Source organism: Ammodytes marinus (assembly GCF_949987685.1).
Source record: "Ammodytes marinus genome assembly, chromosome: 4".
NCBI classification, from domain to species: Eukaryota; Metazoa; Chordata; class Actinopteri; order Uranoscopiformes; family Ammodytidae; genus Ammodytes; species Ammodytes marinus.
Genome location: NC_137233.1, coordinates 22,438,115 through 22,457,097, shown reverse-complemented (window position 1 = coordinate 22,457,097; position 18,983 = coordinate 22,438,115). Strand labels below are relative to the sequence as shown.

The 18,983-nt window shown below is 38.9% G+C and overlaps 1 protein-coding gene across 2 annotated transcripts; it reads left to right on the top strand.

The window, feature by feature from the left end:
- Positions 1–1,008: 1,008 nt before the first annotated feature.
- elf3 (E74-like factor 3 (ets domain transcription factor, epithelial-specific)) lies at positions 1,009–5,769 on the top strand. 2 transcript variants are annotated; one of them, XM_080025372.1, is made up of 9 exons: positions 1,009–1,124; positions 1,316–1,473; positions 2,068–2,301; positions 2,814–2,921; positions 3,306–3,452; positions 3,561–3,632; positions 3,720–3,839; positions 4,030–4,225; positions 4,729–5,769. In XM_080025372.1, exons 2-9 carry the CDS (start codon positions 1,323–1,325, stop codon positions 4,838–4,840), a joined length of 1,140 nt encoding a protein of 379 aa, XP_079881498.1. In that variant the 5' UTR covers positions 1,009–1,124; positions 1,316–1,322; the 3' UTR covers positions 4,841–5,769. The 2 variants fall into 2 exon arrangements, with proteins under 2 accessions (XP_079881498.1, XP_079881497.1); XM_080025371.1 differs by having other exon boundaries at positions 3,540–3,632.
- Positions 5,770–18,983: the final 13,214 nt, after the last annotated feature.

The following is an 18,983-nucleotide window of genomic DNA, read 5'->3' as shown; positions in this document are numbered from 1 at the left end:
GTGAAACATTTGTGTCCCTGGTCATTCCTTGGGAGTGGGGAAAGTAGTGCGGCCTCTTTTTCTATTCTATTTCATATTATGTAGGCCTGTGTTCTGTTCTGCATTGGGTATAAGGATTAGCTTCTGATGTTTCCATGGCATTGTATGCACAATACACGCAGGTTGGGGGAGGTCGACAAATGGCACTATGAGGGAAGGCTTGATTGGCACTAAGTCCTCGTTCAAACAGAAAGTTGCCATCCTGAAAAGGTGGGGCCGGCCTGTAGCTGGGGAAAGCAATGAAAGCGAGGACAAAGATAAAAACAAAAAAATAAACAAAACACTGGCCTGACCCAGTTGTCCTGACCATCCCAACTTTATACCGACCCTGTATCATATTATCTGTATTTCTATCCTTTTGTTTGTTTGTTGTTGACATATCTCTCTATGCTGCCTTGCCATGTCTTATATATCCCCATTGCTCCTAAATGGAGCACTTGAATCAGTTCTGCCTATTTTTTTGTGTTGGATCATGGTTGAATTGACTTATTGTAAATCACTTTGGATAAATCCAAATTAATATAATGTAATAGCACGTCTTTTATTTATTGACTTTGTTAATGGATTCTAATCTACAAAAATGATACTAGGTGTATAAACATTTACTGAAGTAGAAAAAATAAGTGTGAGTGAAGTGAGTGAAGATCCTCTAACATGCACTGGTATCTTTATTTCTTAGTTAAAGTAATATAATAAGAACACTTACAGATGACCCAGTCTGTAGGTACACATATAATCTAGCCTTAAGTGTTAGTGTGAAAGGGTAATAATTGGCAGATTGAAGAGAATAGAAGGGCAGGTTTGTTTTGTTGATCAAGTTCTTAGGAAAGTGACGGGGGAGGAGGGAGGGAGGGAGGTGTGGCCAGTTTCAGGTGGAATTCCCCTGAACTCACCTCAGTCCTTCCCCCACTCCTTTACAGGAGGTATAAAGCATCATGAGTGGTTAAATGCAGCAGCAGGTGCATTTTTGCCTCAAAGACAGAGGTTATACCCAAACGGTGGAAATTATACAAACCCCACTCACAGTGTGGCTTCTCTTGGAGCATCCTTTTTTTTCATTATACTCCATCTCATGCTGTAATCAGGTAAACTGTTATGTTAATATTCAATTCAATTGTTAGAGGGGGTATGTCTAGAAGGGATACAGATTGTGTTACAATGTTTGACGTCAACAAACAAATAGGTTCATTAGATATAATTCCTCTTTTGTAGCCTTCCTTTCTTTCTTTTATGTTTTTAAACTGGTGTGTAAACTAATATTTTCTATCCTTCTCAGTGTCTCCATGTCATCACCGTCCCTCAGCAGTGTCCTGACTAATGCCAACCTCACCATGTACCAGAATGGTGCCCCAGATCAGCCACAGCAGCCCTGTGTGCTGCCCAGTATCAACACCTTGCGGATAACCAATGCGGCATACAACCCTGACCTGAGTGGTAAGATGAACACAAACTGTTGCTATAAGACTGTTGTATGTCTGTGTGCTCTGTGACACCAGATACATTGATATTGTTAAGTATCTGGGCTGCAAACCATTATAGCCCAGTTTCAGTTTCACAGGCAGTATCAGTTGAAGACTAATCTCACAGTAAACATGATCCTTTATTTTCAAACTTCAGCCAGTGGGAGTGTGTGCTCACTTAACTTTGCTTTGACCTCATTTGGTCACTGGTGGCTCAATCATTTACCAGGCAGCCAATGTTTAACTCAGCCATAACCGTCAAACAAGAAGAATTCTGCCACCTCATTGCTGCAACAGTTCAGCCTTTGTTTGTCTGACCTTATTAGACACAAAAAATCTTGACCGGGTGATGAAGCAGACTGCATCAGTCCATATCACTGATTTATCACTTGTTTGAGTATATGTAGAAGCAAATAATGACACGTTCAAAATTGTGAACTTTGAAAGAGATGACGTTAAATCAACTGAATGTAATAAAATGCATGAATCAAATCCAAAATTATAATATAAAATAAACTGCATGCATCCATTGTAGAATATTGAATAATTCCTGCCTATGTCCGTGCAGGTCAGTGGTACATGAAGATCAGCCCTCACTTCTGGACAGAAGACAACGTTCTGGAGTGGATCAGCGACCATGTGGAGAGCACCAATTTTGACGCAAGCACCCTGAGTCTGGCTTACTGCACCATGGACGGCTCTGCCCTCTGCCAGATGAACCGAGACCAGATGGTCAGGGTCTTTGGCTCGCAGCTTGGCCAACACCTTCACCAGAGTCTGCAGGAACACAAGACCAAATTTGGTAAAACTCTATTTGTGATGTGGGAATGATTTATAGAATTCCAGAGGTGAAATATATATATATCCAAATGTAATTCATGTTATTTGAGTGATGGTCTCTCAATATACTGTCACAATTTGGGTTGTAAAGTCACGGGTTAAAAGGGCCTGTGCGCCATTCCCAGAACACGTAATAAAACTCTTATCAGTAGACTTAGACTTAGATCATTTTATTGTCATTCAACTGTACTTCTCACTGAAACAAGTGCTACTGTATGAAATAAGTATACAAAATAAATGCAAATGCTGCAGATGGTATACATTGTGGCTTAAACATTTTCTTCATAGCAGCATATTAATATTGATATTATGATCAAATTATGATACATTATAATGTATAACTCAAATTTGACATTTATATCAGAATAAACCTAAAATTATACAATGAAAAAGGAAATTTGGCCCACCGGTTCACAAGTGTATCGCTAGAATGTCTAATTTTATTTATTTTCTCAAATCTTTTTGCATCCCCAGAGCTGCAAAGCCTGTCAGGACCAGAGCTTAACGAGACTTGCCTGCTCCTGGACAACTTTCTGGACAACCTAAATTTCCCATTGCTCAGCACCATCAGAATTGGCCAAGGTACACATTCTATAGAGTTTATGCTATAGTAGCATAACATCGATACTTGTGGAAATCGAAGGGATAAGATTTGATAATCCTTTATTGATAAACAGAGGGGAAATGTGGGTGTTACAGTACAAGGGTAGTTTTGAATAAACACAAAAAGAGAAACATAAGAAAATAAATACTTAAAAGTATATAAAATAAAAGTAAGAATAGATAGAAATAAATGCACACAATATAGTGCAATATATTGTGTATCTAGTTAACGTATAAATAAAGGGAAATTGGTGATATAGAATAAGCATAGTAATATACAAGTAAATTAGTATACTAGTAAACTTAATAATAATAAAACATAAATAAAAAATAATGCTTTTTTTATTTTGTTTTTACCAAAAGCTGAAGCAGTCATAAGCAAGATGGAGTTTGACTACTGCGATGATTATGATCTGACTACTCTTACCATGGAAGAGATCACACCTCCTGGAGACACAGATTACTTGTCTGATAATCAATCTGACAGCGAATGCAGCTCTTCATCAAACAGTGAGTATTCCATCTGAATGTTTCCCATGTCATTATCAGCTATCTCAACTATTCTGTATTTTAAAACAAAGTCTCTCCTGTATTTAGGTGGCATGTTTGCTTTTTCAGGCCTCGGCTCAGCCTCACCAGAGTCTGGCAGTGGCGAGTCAGACCCAGAGTCGTCCTACCCTCTGATTTCAAGTGAGTAAGCAGGAAAACTGTAAAGTTATTTGCATTCAGCAGGGACACACAGAGTTCATGTCTGACAATGATCCGTTGTGTTGACAGAGGTGCACATCAAAATAGAAAAAGGAGAGTCTCGACTGAAGCGACCACGTGGGCGACCTCCTAAAACCGGTATAGAGCACAGCCCCAGTATTTATGAAACTCCAAAGAAAAACAAACACGGTGAGGCCATTGGCATACTGTCAAACACTGCTCAAAAGGCATTTGTACATAAACACTGCTGAACTGTTTTACAAATTCTACTTTGCATCTTTATCAGGCTGCAGGCCGTTTGCCTTGCATGCATGTGCTTATACAGCCACGCTCACAAAAACACACATTAAGCTCATTGTGCCCCACTCTTGGTCTGCAGCCCCTCGTGGTACTCACCTTTGGGAGTTCATCAGGGACATTCTGATCCACCCAGAGAAGAACTCAGGCCTGATGAAGTGGGAGGACCGCCGTGAGGGGGTGTTTAAGTTCCTCAAGTCTGAGGCTGTGGCTCAGATGTGGGGCCAGAAGAAGAAGAACAGCAGCATGACTTACGAGAAACTCAGCCGCGCCATGAGGTGAGTTCATGAAGATGATTCAGCATGTTGAGAAGTGGTTCAGAAGTTCAAGGCACTGGCATAAGGACTATAGGTCCAATACACATGAGTCAGATATCTACACTCATACAAAGACAACTATCCCAGCCAAAGTAGCCAAGGCCAAATATAAATTGCTTCTCCATTGATTTAGTATTGTACTTCCAGATATCTTGACTTTTTCCTAGCATGTGACAAGCTCAAAAGATGTTGGTTTACACATGTCCCATGAGGCAATGACACAGTGCCTTTCATTAGACCTTCCCTGGCTATCAAATACAACACCCACAGTTTATTTTAACACTTTTTTATTTTAAGACAATATTGAATAACCCTAATGATTTGAGTTGTCAATGCTCCTTTGGTGTCTAAGAATGCTTTATATAACTTTATATTTATGAATTTAAATCAGTGCAGCAAGTGATGAAGTGAACTGCATACTAAATGTCTTCATCCTAGACTAATTGTCCCGCCTCCTCCCTCAGGTATTACTATAAGAGGGAGATCCTGGAACGAGTCGATGGCAGAAGGCTCGTTTACAAGTTTGGAAAGAACTCAAGCGGCTGGAAGAATGACGGGAGTTGCATAGGCATGTAGGTATCACTGCCTCACTGAAAACCAATCAGAGCAGTGGTCCAGAAAGTAGTCATACCCATGTGGCCTGTTATAAAAAAAATCCAGTTGTTAAAGACACTAACTTCCTCTTTGAAGGAAGGTGTTGCAGAAAATGTAAGCCAGTGTTTGTGGCTCTAGTAGGTTTTATGAACCAATATTAATGTGGTACCTGTTGTGTGTTTCAATTGTCATCAGTACAGAAACTTTATTATGTGCGCATATGCGCTTGTTTTGGATGGTTGTAAGTTTCTCTAAGCAACTAGAGGCTAAAAAAAGCAAACTTTTTAAAGTTGTACAGAAATCACTCCGGTGTTTGCATTCTAGTCTCTTTGCTGATGCTGGACTAACTTATCCTCATCTGGCACTATAGAGTTTGTTTTGGTGTATGGGCATTATTTACTCTATTATTGCACTGAAAATATAATGTTATTTTTTCTTGCTTTCAAATTGCTGTTTGTTATTGTAAAAGGGTGGAGACAAAGTCAGTTTTCATTCTTTCATGTAAATGTCAAATCAGTTGTGGACCTGAAAGTAAGACCACGTTTTGAGAGGTCTTACATTGGTAAACTCAAAGTGAAGGACGGAGACAGAAAAGAGATGGTGATGCTAATTTGCATTAATACAGTCACAATGTGCACTACGTGTCTATCAGTATCACTTATTATAAAGTGTGTTTACACAATGTTTGAGTAAAACGTAGTTTAGGAGTAAATATATCCCAGGTCCCATATGACCATCAAGCATAAAGATGTTGTATGCATCATGTTTGTGTGACTATTTGAATGTGATTAATCCACTTTGCTGTCATCTATTTTGGGCTGATACATGTTTGTGGAATAATGTTAATGTTAAATGTTTTTTATTAATGGCATACTGTTTTGTTTTTTTGGAAATAAAATTTCACATGTTGATTTCCTGTTTTGGAATTGATTTCATCTTGTTGGAATACCATCATGATAGACAGAGTATGTGAATGAGGACTAGAATTGTGAAACATGTACAGTAAAAAAGGAAAACCTTAAAGGTGAAGTAAGCGGTTTATTTATATTAATATAAGTGGTAAATCGCTCTTTATTCATACAGTAATCACTTACACGATGTGCGCATTTCATAAAGCCAATCTCTTAGTCAGCTGCTCTGCATGTAATAAGCAATTACACTTTATGTAGTATCCCGGAATTTTATCCAATCACAAGAGAGAACGCTACAAACCGACACCCGTCCGCACCCATCTCACTCATGGTCTCACTGCCGGTGCACGCCAGAGCGACACATGGGTGAATGTTTATGCGCCTACAATGGCGGAGCAGGTAAAAATCCTTCCCAATGTCTGTTTTGATGGTTTTTATCATGTTTTATCACACTTATGGATCTGAGATGATGCTAGATAACTTGCTGCTCGAAGACCGCAGTGCATTAATGTGGAGACGTAGGGACGAGCGAGGGGACTGCTAACTGCAGTAACTGACAGGAAGTTAGCTAAAAGAACCATTCCGCTTACAGCTCCTTTAAGCCCCTTTACTTAAATTATTGTAGCTGAAGCTTCTGCCATCTTATCACACACACACAATTAAAACACCACATTTTCAATCTATATAATAATACAGATTAAAGAGGAGTGCCATTTATATATTTTTAAACACAAACTGACAACAAACCACATGCAAAATGACACAATGGATACACTTTCTGTTGCTCTACTTTTAGCAATCAAACTGTTCAGTTTTGGAGTCACGATAAGCTGTACTGCCATACCCACATTATGTGCAACTGAGGTTGCGTTCCGAATCGCATACTCTTTCTTTTTTCTATTCTACATACTACATCTGACGATAAAAAGAATCTAGTTAGGATGCAGTAGGCATACTATTGGGACATACTTTACTCTCTTATTTCATCATAACATTGCGCCTTGATCTTGCCTCTTGCTTTTATATCCGTCGCATCCCCGTTTGTTTTCATAACATGGACCTATAGGCTTCGTCGATGTTACGTCACTTCACGTGCGCACTGGATTGTGGGTCAGAATCGCCCAAATAGGATGCACTTTTCAACACTAACAATCTTGGCCGCATGAAGTAGACCATCCGGGTATTCTAACCATCCTAAATCTGGCCACAAGAATCGGGACATCCTAAATCTTTTTTCTACATACTATATAGTAGAAAGTATGCGATTCGGAACGCAACCTGAGTCTTGTATGCTACCTGGCCCCTCTGTATGCTATGATATGTGTAAATGCATTTTATTTTATTTTATTTGAGTAATTGTGCTGTGTTGTTATTGACTTTTGTTTTGTTTTCTTTGTTTGTTATTTGTCTTCTATACTCCAACTGGTCTTTTTATTTACTGCTTTGTTTAAAAAAGAGCACAGTAAAGAAAGAACAAATTAAACCATTATAGCCCTGCCATGCACTGAAAATCACCACAAAGGGCTTTATACTAAGCCACGTTGTAAACTCACCAGTTTGGTGTCATAAAAACCTGTTTACTGGAATGGGTTTACAAAATGCCAGTGTTGCACAATATCACGCGAGTCACCTTTTAACTGGGCACAATAGGGAGCTGCACACCTGACTGCATTACGCAACACCAAACTTCCACATGAACCATGAAACGTGTCACATGTGTGAGAAAGCAGACAATATGTGCCGATAGATACTGCAGGTGCACTGTGTGTGTATGAGTGTGTGTGTGAATGAGTGCGAAATAACAGTCTTTGTGGGCTGTGTGTTACCTCTTACTGTGAATACATTATCAATACACCATTGTTATATTACTAACACTGAGCAGCACAATTGTGCCTGGCACTGGTAGATAGTGGTTTCTGGTTTCAGCGTTGGTGTACAACCGGTATGGCCTGTTGGAGATGACAGGGCATGATAACATTTGGATGGTATGTTTGTTGTTTAATAACTTCCTTTAGTGCCCATGACTGCCACCATTCCTTTCTATTTTCTTTGGAAATGTTGAACAGTACAAACTACAGTGAGGATGTACTGTATATACTGTGTATATAAAACCAACAGCACCTAGACATGGAGTACACTCACCTAGAGCAGAAGAGACAAATACATTAAAAAAGCCAACATTGCACTACGGTGAAAAAGGGCCTCATTGCTCATCTGGAGTCATGATGGAACATTCCTGTTTTAGAAACAAAGAAGCTATTACTGTCACAGGCGTAGATGATGAACGCCACCATGGAAAGTCCATGGAAAGTAGAACAAAGAGGTAAGACAGGGCCGGAGATTGAAGCACAAAGAAACACAGGAATGACACGTCTTTTTTGACTGTTGTGTGATGTATTGTATTGATCTCTGTTGTAAGTTATGGATATGTTTTTTTAAAGAATTTAATTAAACTTTGCAACAACAAAAAAAGTTCAACTGTATACAAATACAATTTAAATCAAACCTTGAAGGAAATATAAATACAAACTAAGTCCAAAATAATTCAATTCAACCTAGCAGAAAGGAAAACAAAAACATGTAATTGACACCTTTTAGAAGACAACATTTTACAGTTTATGATAATCACTCCTCAGTCTGTCAGCATGTTAGCTTTTTTTATTAGTCTGATGGCCAGGGGGGACCAAATACTTGTCTGTCAGTGGAGCAGGACTGGGACAGCAGTCTTCCACTGAACATGCTCCTCTGGCTGGTGGAGGTGCTGTGCAGAGGGGGGTGGGCATTGTCCTGCATGGAAAGCATTCTGTCCAGTGTCTCTGGAGAATTAGCAACATTGCCTGAAAATGCAGCAAATGCCGGGCTTGCGGTCGGCGACGGGCAGCCGGCCTGCACTTTTAAAATTTCAGCGTAATTTTCTAGTTCATGTTAAGATTGTGTAGACAATAAACAACAGGTTGAATCTGGATAAGGAAGTAAATGAGCCCTTTTTGTCCCATCATAACACACCTTGGAGAAGCCTTTGCAAAGTATCGGACCCCAGGGGAGGAGTTGAAGGGCTAATTTAAATATAGAAAACAGTGTCTGTATGTATAGAGCATGGCAGTGCTGAAAAACGTCCATGTGCTTGAGTAATCAAGGTAATAAAGTATAAAACATAAGACCACAAAGCTTCACTCTAGAATCAAATCACTTTTGAGTTTTCCTCAAGGGTTCTTTCGTGCCTAACTTGTTTGGTGTGTTTGCCCATTTAGTTCATTAGAATTGTGTGCCACTCAAACTCTGCTGTGAACCATACAGCCAAACGTCAGGCTTTTGTGTGAACTCTGGTGCAGTTGTGGTTTAATATTTTTTTTTTTTAAGTAGATATGTTGAATATGTTAAATGTTTACTGCAAAGCTGAGCAACTGTTTAATCCATATAGTGTACAGGCAAGGAAGCAATATTTTAAACAAATATATTGTGCAGTATCATTCATTTACCACAATAATTTTTCTTAACACTGCATATTTTTGATTTGTTTCCATACACCAGAAGTGAAGTGGACATTCCCCCCCCCCCCCCCCCCCCTCTGTATTTTAGCAATTCTTTATTATCACAGTATTATGGTTACAAAGTACCAACCACACAGTATCCACTGTATGTTAAAATCCACCTTTTTGTCACTTTTTTCATCAGTCATTATTTGCATCAGGTCAAATTGCAATCTCGACTTATAATGCACAAAAGCAACTATTTATTTTCCAGCTTTTTTTGGACACCAGAGAAGACAAAAAGTTTGTCTCGGATTCAAGTTGTCTGTATTTTGTTAGCTGCACTTAATGCAAATACCTGAAACATTTCATGTGGTTGCACTATATTGATGATCAAATTGTTTATTAATCATGCCCTCATTGTTAATCAAACTGAATTGAGACTGCTGTCACCTGAAACAAACCTGATTTAATTCTCCTGCACTGTCATTGTAAGACTTGCTAAATAACTAGCTTAGAAGAGCACTCCCAAAACAAACACACACACACACACTCATGCACACCTCCTACTAGGTCAACATACCTGTCTGGCAGGTAGATTTGGCCTCCAGCCAGAATGTGTGTTTATCACGTAGCTTACTGGAAACCTCACAATCTATGCCAGTAAAAATACAAGAAGCAGAGGGAGGGGTGGCTTTTTATTGGTGTGATCTCAGAGCATTGTCTCTGGTTAAACACAGAGATGGTCATTATGCCCTTCCATACAGTTACTTATTAAACTAGACTCTTGTACTTTCGTTTTCTGCACTTTACAGTCATCCATCCCACTCTATAGATACTAAGCAGCATAAATAAAGGCAGTGAGTAATAGATGCATTCTAAAAGAAGCAGAAAATAGCTATGTTCGTTTACTAGAGAATCTGCTGTTTTGTTTTAATTGAAAACATTGGGCAACTGCTCACTGTCTGAAACACACAGTTCAATAATAATAAATGAAACTAATTTAAAGCTAGTATCCTAGTATTGTAAATCAAGGTTGGACAATCAAATTTCTAAATTTACCTAAGAGGGATCAGTTACATACCGTAGATTAAAGCACATGTTCCAGATAAATTACTTTGTAACATGAATGCTACATTTATAATGTTTACCTTGGGGCTGACAAAATACTTAACGTATGCCAACCTTCCATAGTTTTTACAACTCTTGTCTGGTAATATAACACACCATTTTGCAGTGGTTTCTGATAAACCTTTATACACAATCTGTAACTCCACCTTTGGGCCGTTGCACAAAAGTTCAATTCAGATATCCAGGATGATTGAAAAGGCGAGCCTTGACCAGTGGGTTTGGTTTTTCAGACTCATTGTCAGGTAATTCAGTTAAATAAGGCAAATTCAGCATACAGTAGTTCAATCTATTGTATAGCTACTTATGCAGGGAAACTAGCCTGGTACGGGGTAGGCTAATTTTCAGGATAAGCGTGATAAACTGTTCCTGTAACAGTGATCCGACAGGAAAGCAATGATTTGACCACACTCACCGGCGTGTTGCCATATTATTTCAAAATTGTAGGCCCCCTGTGTTTAAATCATTGTTGTTATTATTACCAGCCGGCATTAATTCATGTCATTTAAATAATAAATCACAAAATAACAAACTCAAAATTGATACACAAATGCAAAATATCCAATAAATCATGACATCAACTATTTGGCTTCAACATTCCGGCCCCTAATTGTAATGTATACATGACAATTACTTAATAAAACAAAGGAGTCAAAACTCTTTAATTTTTTACAATTTCAGAAAACATCAAACATATAGAAATCCATAGATCTCCGACGCACAATTACGTCAGTGGAAACAATTCAAGAAAGATTGTCCATGGAAAAATATTCAATGAGAAAAATGTGTGTGTGTGCGGGGGACAGACTCCAGCTGGAACCTCAAGGAGCAGGGCAAGTTTGGTGATGGGCCTGCCTTGCTGGTCTTTGGTCTGAACTTGCTATTTGAATCTGGAAGGGTTTCCACAATTTGTCCCATTTGTAACATGAATAATGAGCACAATGTCTGCTTTGTCAAAGTTTCTTGTTAAGTATTGTTCTGTTAAGTATTCTTTGATCCATCTTTTCCAGAATAAATCCGCCATGTATTGAACTTGACGGCATCTCCTTTTGCTGTAGCTGTCATCCGGACTAAACGTTCCTGGAGGTAAGAATGGCTTTGTTTTAAGCAGTAAAAGATTGTTTGGTGTAAGGGGTTCCAGATCTATAGGGTAATTTGGTGCTTTGGTGAAAGGTCCATCGTTTAAGATTGCTTCAACACCAGTAACTAATTTGAAGAATATTTTACTTTTTAGTTTATTAGCTCATCTTTTATATCTTATCTTTATAATTTTTTGTTGTTACAGGGCGTCCTGTATTAGAGCCTAGCCGACAGCTCCACCCAGTGGGCGCACCCTGTAAGCATGTTTTGGTTACTACACTGACTGCTCCGTTGTTCATTGCATTGTTGTATTGCGCTGCAGCTTGTGAATACACGTTCACAAGCTGCAGCGTGTACAAAATACACTGGTCTTGAAATAGATCATCAGACAAATAACTTAGCTATACTTTTTGCAACCAAAGGTAGCCAGGCAATGTTAAAATATGACGTTTCTTCAGGTTTCATATCTATATTGATTTCATGAAAAAAAACATTTGCTTATTTGTGTAATACATTAGCTCAGCATCTAAAGTGTTTGTCCTAATCCTTTCCCCCCCAGTAGAAATTAGTATTCCTTTAATTGTACACTGGTGTTACAGATCATTACATGAAAACAAATCTAGCTATGCTTACCAAGTTACAAAAATAGGGAATAACTCCAATTTATCCATGTCCAGCCTGGCGAGGTCTGCACGGATGAGATAGAGATTGCAGCAACACTCCTGAGTAGCTTTTAGCAAATACCGAAAACTTGCACTAACGCCACACTGATAACCTGAAATACACCAAGTGAATAACTTGACTCTCCCCAAAACGGATGTAACTCAATGTTGGCTAGTGTATAACAACACCAAATACTGTTCCAAACTGGAGTCTTGCTCATGTCGGGAGGCGCCGCTAACGCGCTTGATATGGCAGTGATTCTTGAGAAGTGGGACAAAACAGGGTGCAATGTTGAACAAATACAAACCCTATGTTTAGGCAAATTAAATTACATGTATGTATCCAACATATACTAAGCTACTGAGCTAAGGTTTAACACAACCTCCCAGCTTTTGTCCTTTTTATCAAAATTTACTTTTTACCTTGCTTCTCCTTTTTAACATGGGCTTTTTACCTTGCCATTCCTTATTTTGTGTCAACTCCGTCAGACACCAAAAAACACAAATAAATGTTCCCTCATTTTATGCTAGGGTTGCCATGAGATGTATATTGATCACAAATATTCACCAAAACTGATACAGCCACAAACAAATATTTTCAAAATGTATATGAATATACAGTCCCCTCCATAAATATCGGAACAGTGAGGCCAATTCCTTTATTTTTGCTGTAGACTGGAAACATTTGGGTTTTACACCAAAAGATGAATATGAGACAATAGCTCAACATTTCAGCTTTCATTTCCAGGTATTCACATCTGGATCCGATACACAATTGAGAAGATATCCTTAATTGTAAAGGAACACCACATTTTTAGGCGAGCAGAAGTATTGGAACAGATAGAATTTAAATAAATTAAAGTGAATAAAACATACTATTTTGTCGCAAATCCTTTGCTTTCAATAACCGCATCAAGCCTGTGACCCATTGATATCACAAAACTTTTGCATTCTTCTTTTGTGATGCTTTTCCAGGCTTTCAACGCAGCCTCATTCAGTTGTTGTTTGTGTTAGAGGGTTACTCTCTTAAGTCTCCTCTTTAGCAGGTCAAATGCATGCTCTATAACGTTTGTCGCAGCCGTTTTAATGAGGCTATTGATTTTTCTGTTCACAAAACTTGTTTATTGTTTATGGAAGTAGAAATGTTTTAAATGAAAGCTACATTTTGAATTAGTTTAGCATATTATTAATACTGTTTATGCCTAGGCTGCTTTGTGTTTTGATTACCTGTAGAGGTCTGTGGGCGGGTTTTACGCACCACTCAGGTACTTAGGCCAGGTGTGTGTAGTGTTTTGATGAAAAGCTAAGTGTCAAGGGAAAGAGGCGGTGGGTTAAAAAAGTATTTCGACCGCTTATTTTAGTTCACTCGTTGCTTTCAATGATTTATTCGTTTGCCAGTATATTTTCCTTTATTTAGAAGAAAGTTTTGTTCCTTTTTAAGCTGTAAAATAAATACAATAATTTTTTGAAATCGCGAGTGCTTGGAATTGTTTGGAAGCGAGTCGGGCTACCTCGCCTTCTGTACCCACGGCTGAACGAAGAACAGCCGAGACATTTAAGTCGAAAGACTTTTTGAATCGAAGAAAAATAAGTTGTCTTCAAAAGGAAAGGACCACACAAGCAGCGGAGAAAGTGGAAGGAGTTTCTGCGGTTTGTGAGTAGATGGATTCCGCTCTTAATGTTGGAAAAGTTTGGAGCCGCGGCGCGCGAGTGTTACCGTCAGTAACAAGGAAACTGCTTAAATGCGCTCAATAAAAGTGTTGGATGTCTCTTGTGTGCCTTGGTCTAAAAGTGAATTCAAAGTGAATAAAATACCACAACCTGTGTTGCAATGTCTGTCACTGAAAAAGCAGATGAAACGCTTTTGATAAAGGCGATCGCATCGCGCAGAGGAAAGCTTGGCGTTTTAACGCGTAAAAAGAATGAAATCAATGCTTTATTGGAGATTGGGGAAAGTAACGAAAATGTCCGCAAACACGCAGAGGTTTTCAATAAGTATGTGGAAGAATTTATTGAGTTGCAAAACACCGTGCAAAACCTCCTTTCAAGTGAAGAGGAAAAGGAGGCAGATAATACGGACTGGTTTGAGCCAAAGCTTGGGCATTTCAGAGAGTTTATAAACGGCATTAACAAATGGATGGATGGAGTGGACATAACCGAGGAGGTTGAGGACAAAGAGGAAAACAATGATGATGACGATGATGAAAAGAAAGGCGTGGTGGATGAGGAGCATAAAGATAAATCAGTGGGACCAGAGGACAGTGTATCTCAAACAAATAAAGCCCCAAGCAAAGCCAGTTCCTCCAGAGCGTCTTCTTTAAAGGCTAAGGCAGAACGTGCTGCTCTGATGGCTAAAGTGCAAGCATTGGAGAAACATGCTCTGGATATGCAACAAGCTCAAATAATAGCAAAGGGGGAAAGGCTTGCCATAGAGGCTGAATTGGCTGCTGCAGAAGCAAAAATTAATGTGTACATGGAGAACGAGTCATTGGCCGCCGGACAAGCACCCCAGCCATCAATAACCACACAAAGAAATCACAAACCATCAACATCAAAGCAATTAAAATCAGAAAGCATATCACCAATACATCAGGTGAAAATGTCTGGAGCATCTACTGAATACATGATTCCAGTAACAAACAAAAAGTTTCCAAAACCTCAACACTCTGGGAAATCAAACATTTCTCACCAAGCTCCTTTCTTTAAAGCAAAATTTAAAAGCAAAAACCTAGATCATGACCAAGGAAATGGAAACTCAAATAAAAGTGAAGATAATGGTCTCGCTGATGTCATGAGAAAACAAAATGAAATAACTGAATTGCTTGTGAAGCAACACCAAGCAGCTTTACTTCCTTCCAGAGAAATTCCTACATTTTATGGTGATGCCCTACAATACAGATCATTCATTATGGCATTTGAACAAGGAATAGAGCGCAAAGTGGACAATGCACAGGACAAATTGTTTTACTTGGAGCAATACACAAAGGGAGAACCCAACCTGCTGGTTCGTAGCTTCCTCCACATGGACCCAGAAAGGGGGCTCAGAGAAGCAAAAGAGCAACTTGAATGGCACTTTGGCAATGTAATGAAGCTGACATCAGCACACATGGATAAGGTCCTGAGTTGGGCTCCAATAAAAGCAGAGGATGGACCAGCGTTAAGGTCGTATGCGCTGTTTCTGCGAAGCTGCTTCAATATAATGAAATAAGTTAATTTTATGGAAGAGCTGGAGACACCATCTCACTTGAGGGCAATGGTATCCAAGTCGGGCTACCTCGCCTTCTGTACGGCTGAACGAAGAACACCACATTTTTAGGCGAGCAGAAGTATTGGAACAGATAGACTTTAAATAAATTAAAGTGAATAAAACATACTATTTTGTCGCAAATCCTTTGCTTTCAATAACCGCATCAAGCCTGTGACCCATTGACATCACCAAACTTTTGCATTCTTCTTTTGTGATGCTTTTCCAGGCTTTCAACGCAGCCTCATTCAGTTGTTGTTTGTGTTAGGGGGTTACTCTCTTAAGTCTCCTCTTTAGCAGGTCAAATGCATGCTCTATAGCGTTTAAGTCTGGAGATTGACTTAGCCAGTCTAAAACCTTCCACTTCTTGCCCCTGATTAACTCCTTCGTTGTGTTTTGGGTTATTATCTTGCTGCATGATGGAGGATCTTCCAATCAGTTTGGTTGCATCTTTCCTTAAATTGTCAGACAAAATGTTTCTGTAAACTTCTGAGTTCATTTTGCTGTTGCCATCATGCGTTACATCATCAATGAAGAATAATGAGCCCGTCCCAGAAGAAGCCATGCAAGCCCAAGCCATGACATTGCCTCAAACGTGTTTCACAGATGAGCCTGTATGTTTGGGATCATGAGTAGATCCTTTCTTTCTCCAAACTTTAGCCTTTCCATCACTTTGGTAAAGGTTCATCTTGACAACAACACAGTAACACATGATGGCAACAGCAAAATGAACTTAGAAGTCTACAGAAACATTCGGTCTGCCAATTTAAAGAAAGATGCAACCAAACTGATTGGAAGATGCTCCATCATGCAGCAAGATAATGATCCAAAAAAACTGCAAAAACAACAAAGGAGTTCATCAGCGGCAAGAAATGGAAGGTTTTAGACTGGCCAAGTCAATCTCCAGACTTAAACGCTATGGAGCATGCATTTTACCTGCTAAAGAGGAGACCGAAGGGAGTAACCCCCCAAAACAAACAGCAACTGAACGAGGCTGCGGTGAAAGCCTGGAAAAGCATCACAAAAGAAGAATGCAAACGTTTTGTGATGTCAATGGGTCACAGGCTTGATGCAGTTATTGCAAGCAAAGTATTTGCGACAAAATATTACGGTTTATTCACTTTAATGTATTTAAAGTCTATCTGTTCCAATATTTGCTTGCCTAAAAATGTGGTGTTCCTTTTCAAATAATGATATCTTCTCAGTTGTGTATCAGATCCAGATGTGAATACCTGGAAATGAAAGCTGAAATGTTGAGCTATTGTCTCATATTCATGTTTTGGTGTCAAACCCAAATGTTTCCAGTCTACAGCAAAAATAAAGGAATTGGCCTCACTGTTCCGATACTATTGGAGGGGACTGTACATGTTTTTGATATCTGACGGTGTTGACATATTTAATGTTTCTTAAACAGAACAAATATAGTTTTTCTAGTAGCAGTTTGGTTTTTCTGTTGATGATAGGTGCTAGTATGAACTACTTCAGGAAAATAAAATTATCAAAACATTTCAAATAACTTCTTCAGAAATTGTAAGTCGGTGTTGACATATCATGGTTGTGACACAGGACTTTCAAGATTCTGAATGTAAAATATTCTAAAACTACAACAATTATCAAAACATGTCTGACTAATGTACTCTACAGAGGTAGAATTTGACAAGAGGTCCTTCAAAGTGAAAGCTGCCCCTTATTTCGCCTGATTTTATTACATTTTACATAATGAAATGTCTGACGGTGTTGACTTATATAGTAAAGTTGTCCCACCACTAAAGAACAGCATCTCCACAGCACGATGCTGCCACCACCATGTTTCATGATGGGGATGGTGTGTTCAGGGTGATGTGCATAGTTAGTTTTAAAAAAAGTTAAAACAATGTATCATTTTCATTCCACTTCACAATTTTTGCGCCACTTTGTGTTGCTCTATCACATAAGATCCTGATAAAATAAATGTACGCTTTGGTTGTTGTGAGACAAAATGTGGAAAAGTTCAAGGGGTATGAATACTTTTGCAAGGCTCTGTATGTGTTTTAAAGATTATGGAGAGGTGTTGATTCAACTTTATTTCAACTCTGTAGTTTTTGGTGCTGTAACTGTATTGTGTTAAAGCTGGGGTATATGATTTGGGAGAAAATAGCAGTTGGGATAGAGATTCAAATTCAAATACCTCAACCGCTCCACTTGTTCTCTTTGGGCCCTCCCCTACCTACGCTCTACACCAGGGGTCTCCAACCTTTTTTCAACTGAGAGCTACTTTGAAAAAATTAAAGTGGCCAAGAGCTACTTGTATCAAATCGCTTATATTTATTTACATAGCACACATCAAATGAATTAAGCTTCTGTTTGTACACGTGTGAAATTGCAATACCCAATGCTTATCATAAATAATTTCCCATCAAAGGTCCAAGGTACAACACATTACTTTACACTTTTTGTGGGCCACATATCACTGAAAATTGACATCAATGTCTATACTACACTTCTTATTTGTGTGACGCAACAGTGTTTCCCCCAGGAAATGTGTTAGTCAAGGTGGTCACCACACGTGTGGAGGAGGTGCGGCGCAACGCGGCGCGCAAAAAATTTTGGGGGTATTTTGCTCAAAGATGCCAATACGCACTACAGAAATAAACAACTGCTTATTTGAATAAAACAGACAACTGACCTTACAGTTGTACATTTTTAAAGTTCCTTTTTAGATAGGGGCTGTTGTGATATTATTGTGGACAATTAGGCCTACTGTGATGCGATAGCTTATAATTCATTAATGGTTATTATTAGCCTACTTGCTTGATTTCTTTTTAAATACAGAGGTTATTGGTCATTTTGGAACATGTATTTCCCAATTTAAAACATAAAAATAAAGCAGCATTGAACATTCAGAAAATAAATCTTGTATGGCTGCACTAGCAGGCTGTTTTACAAATAACTCAATAGTTGAAATAATAAATACAATGTCTTTTCCCCTTAAAATGATTAAATACATTTATGCAAAGGTCAAAGACAGTGCATGCCGTAGTCATGCATGGCCGCATGCAGAGCCGCAGAGCAGCACACACACCAGCTGATAGAGAAACGCTTTGAGACACATGAACATTTATTTACCGCAAATCGCAAGTTTTGACCATGGGAAGAGGTGCATTTACCTTCATCAGATTTTAACTTGTAAAAACAAAAAAAAAAAAATGTTTTTTTTTTTTACAAGTCGGTCAACCTATCAGGCGAGCTACTGAAAGCCCGCCCGCGAGCTACCGGTAGCTCGCGATCGACCTGTTGGAGACCCCTGCTCTACACCAACAACGTTGTGCCAAAGTAAATGGACAGTCCCAACAGCCAATAAGAACGGAGAATCGGAGCCTCACTCTGATTGGTCAAAGTGTACCGCTCATGTACAGTCTGACTAGGGGTGTGCGGAGACGTCATTATCTGTATCTGTTCAACCAACAAAATTATCTTTATCTGTATCCGGATACACAACAAGAAGTGGGCGTGGCGTATACCGGAAGTTTCTTTTACATTAGCCTAAATTGATTTTCTAAACTAATATTCATTGTCAATGCAATTGTTGTCCCTTCAAAGCATCACATTGATGTAATGTTGACATATAAGTCAAAAAGTCAGATATATTTC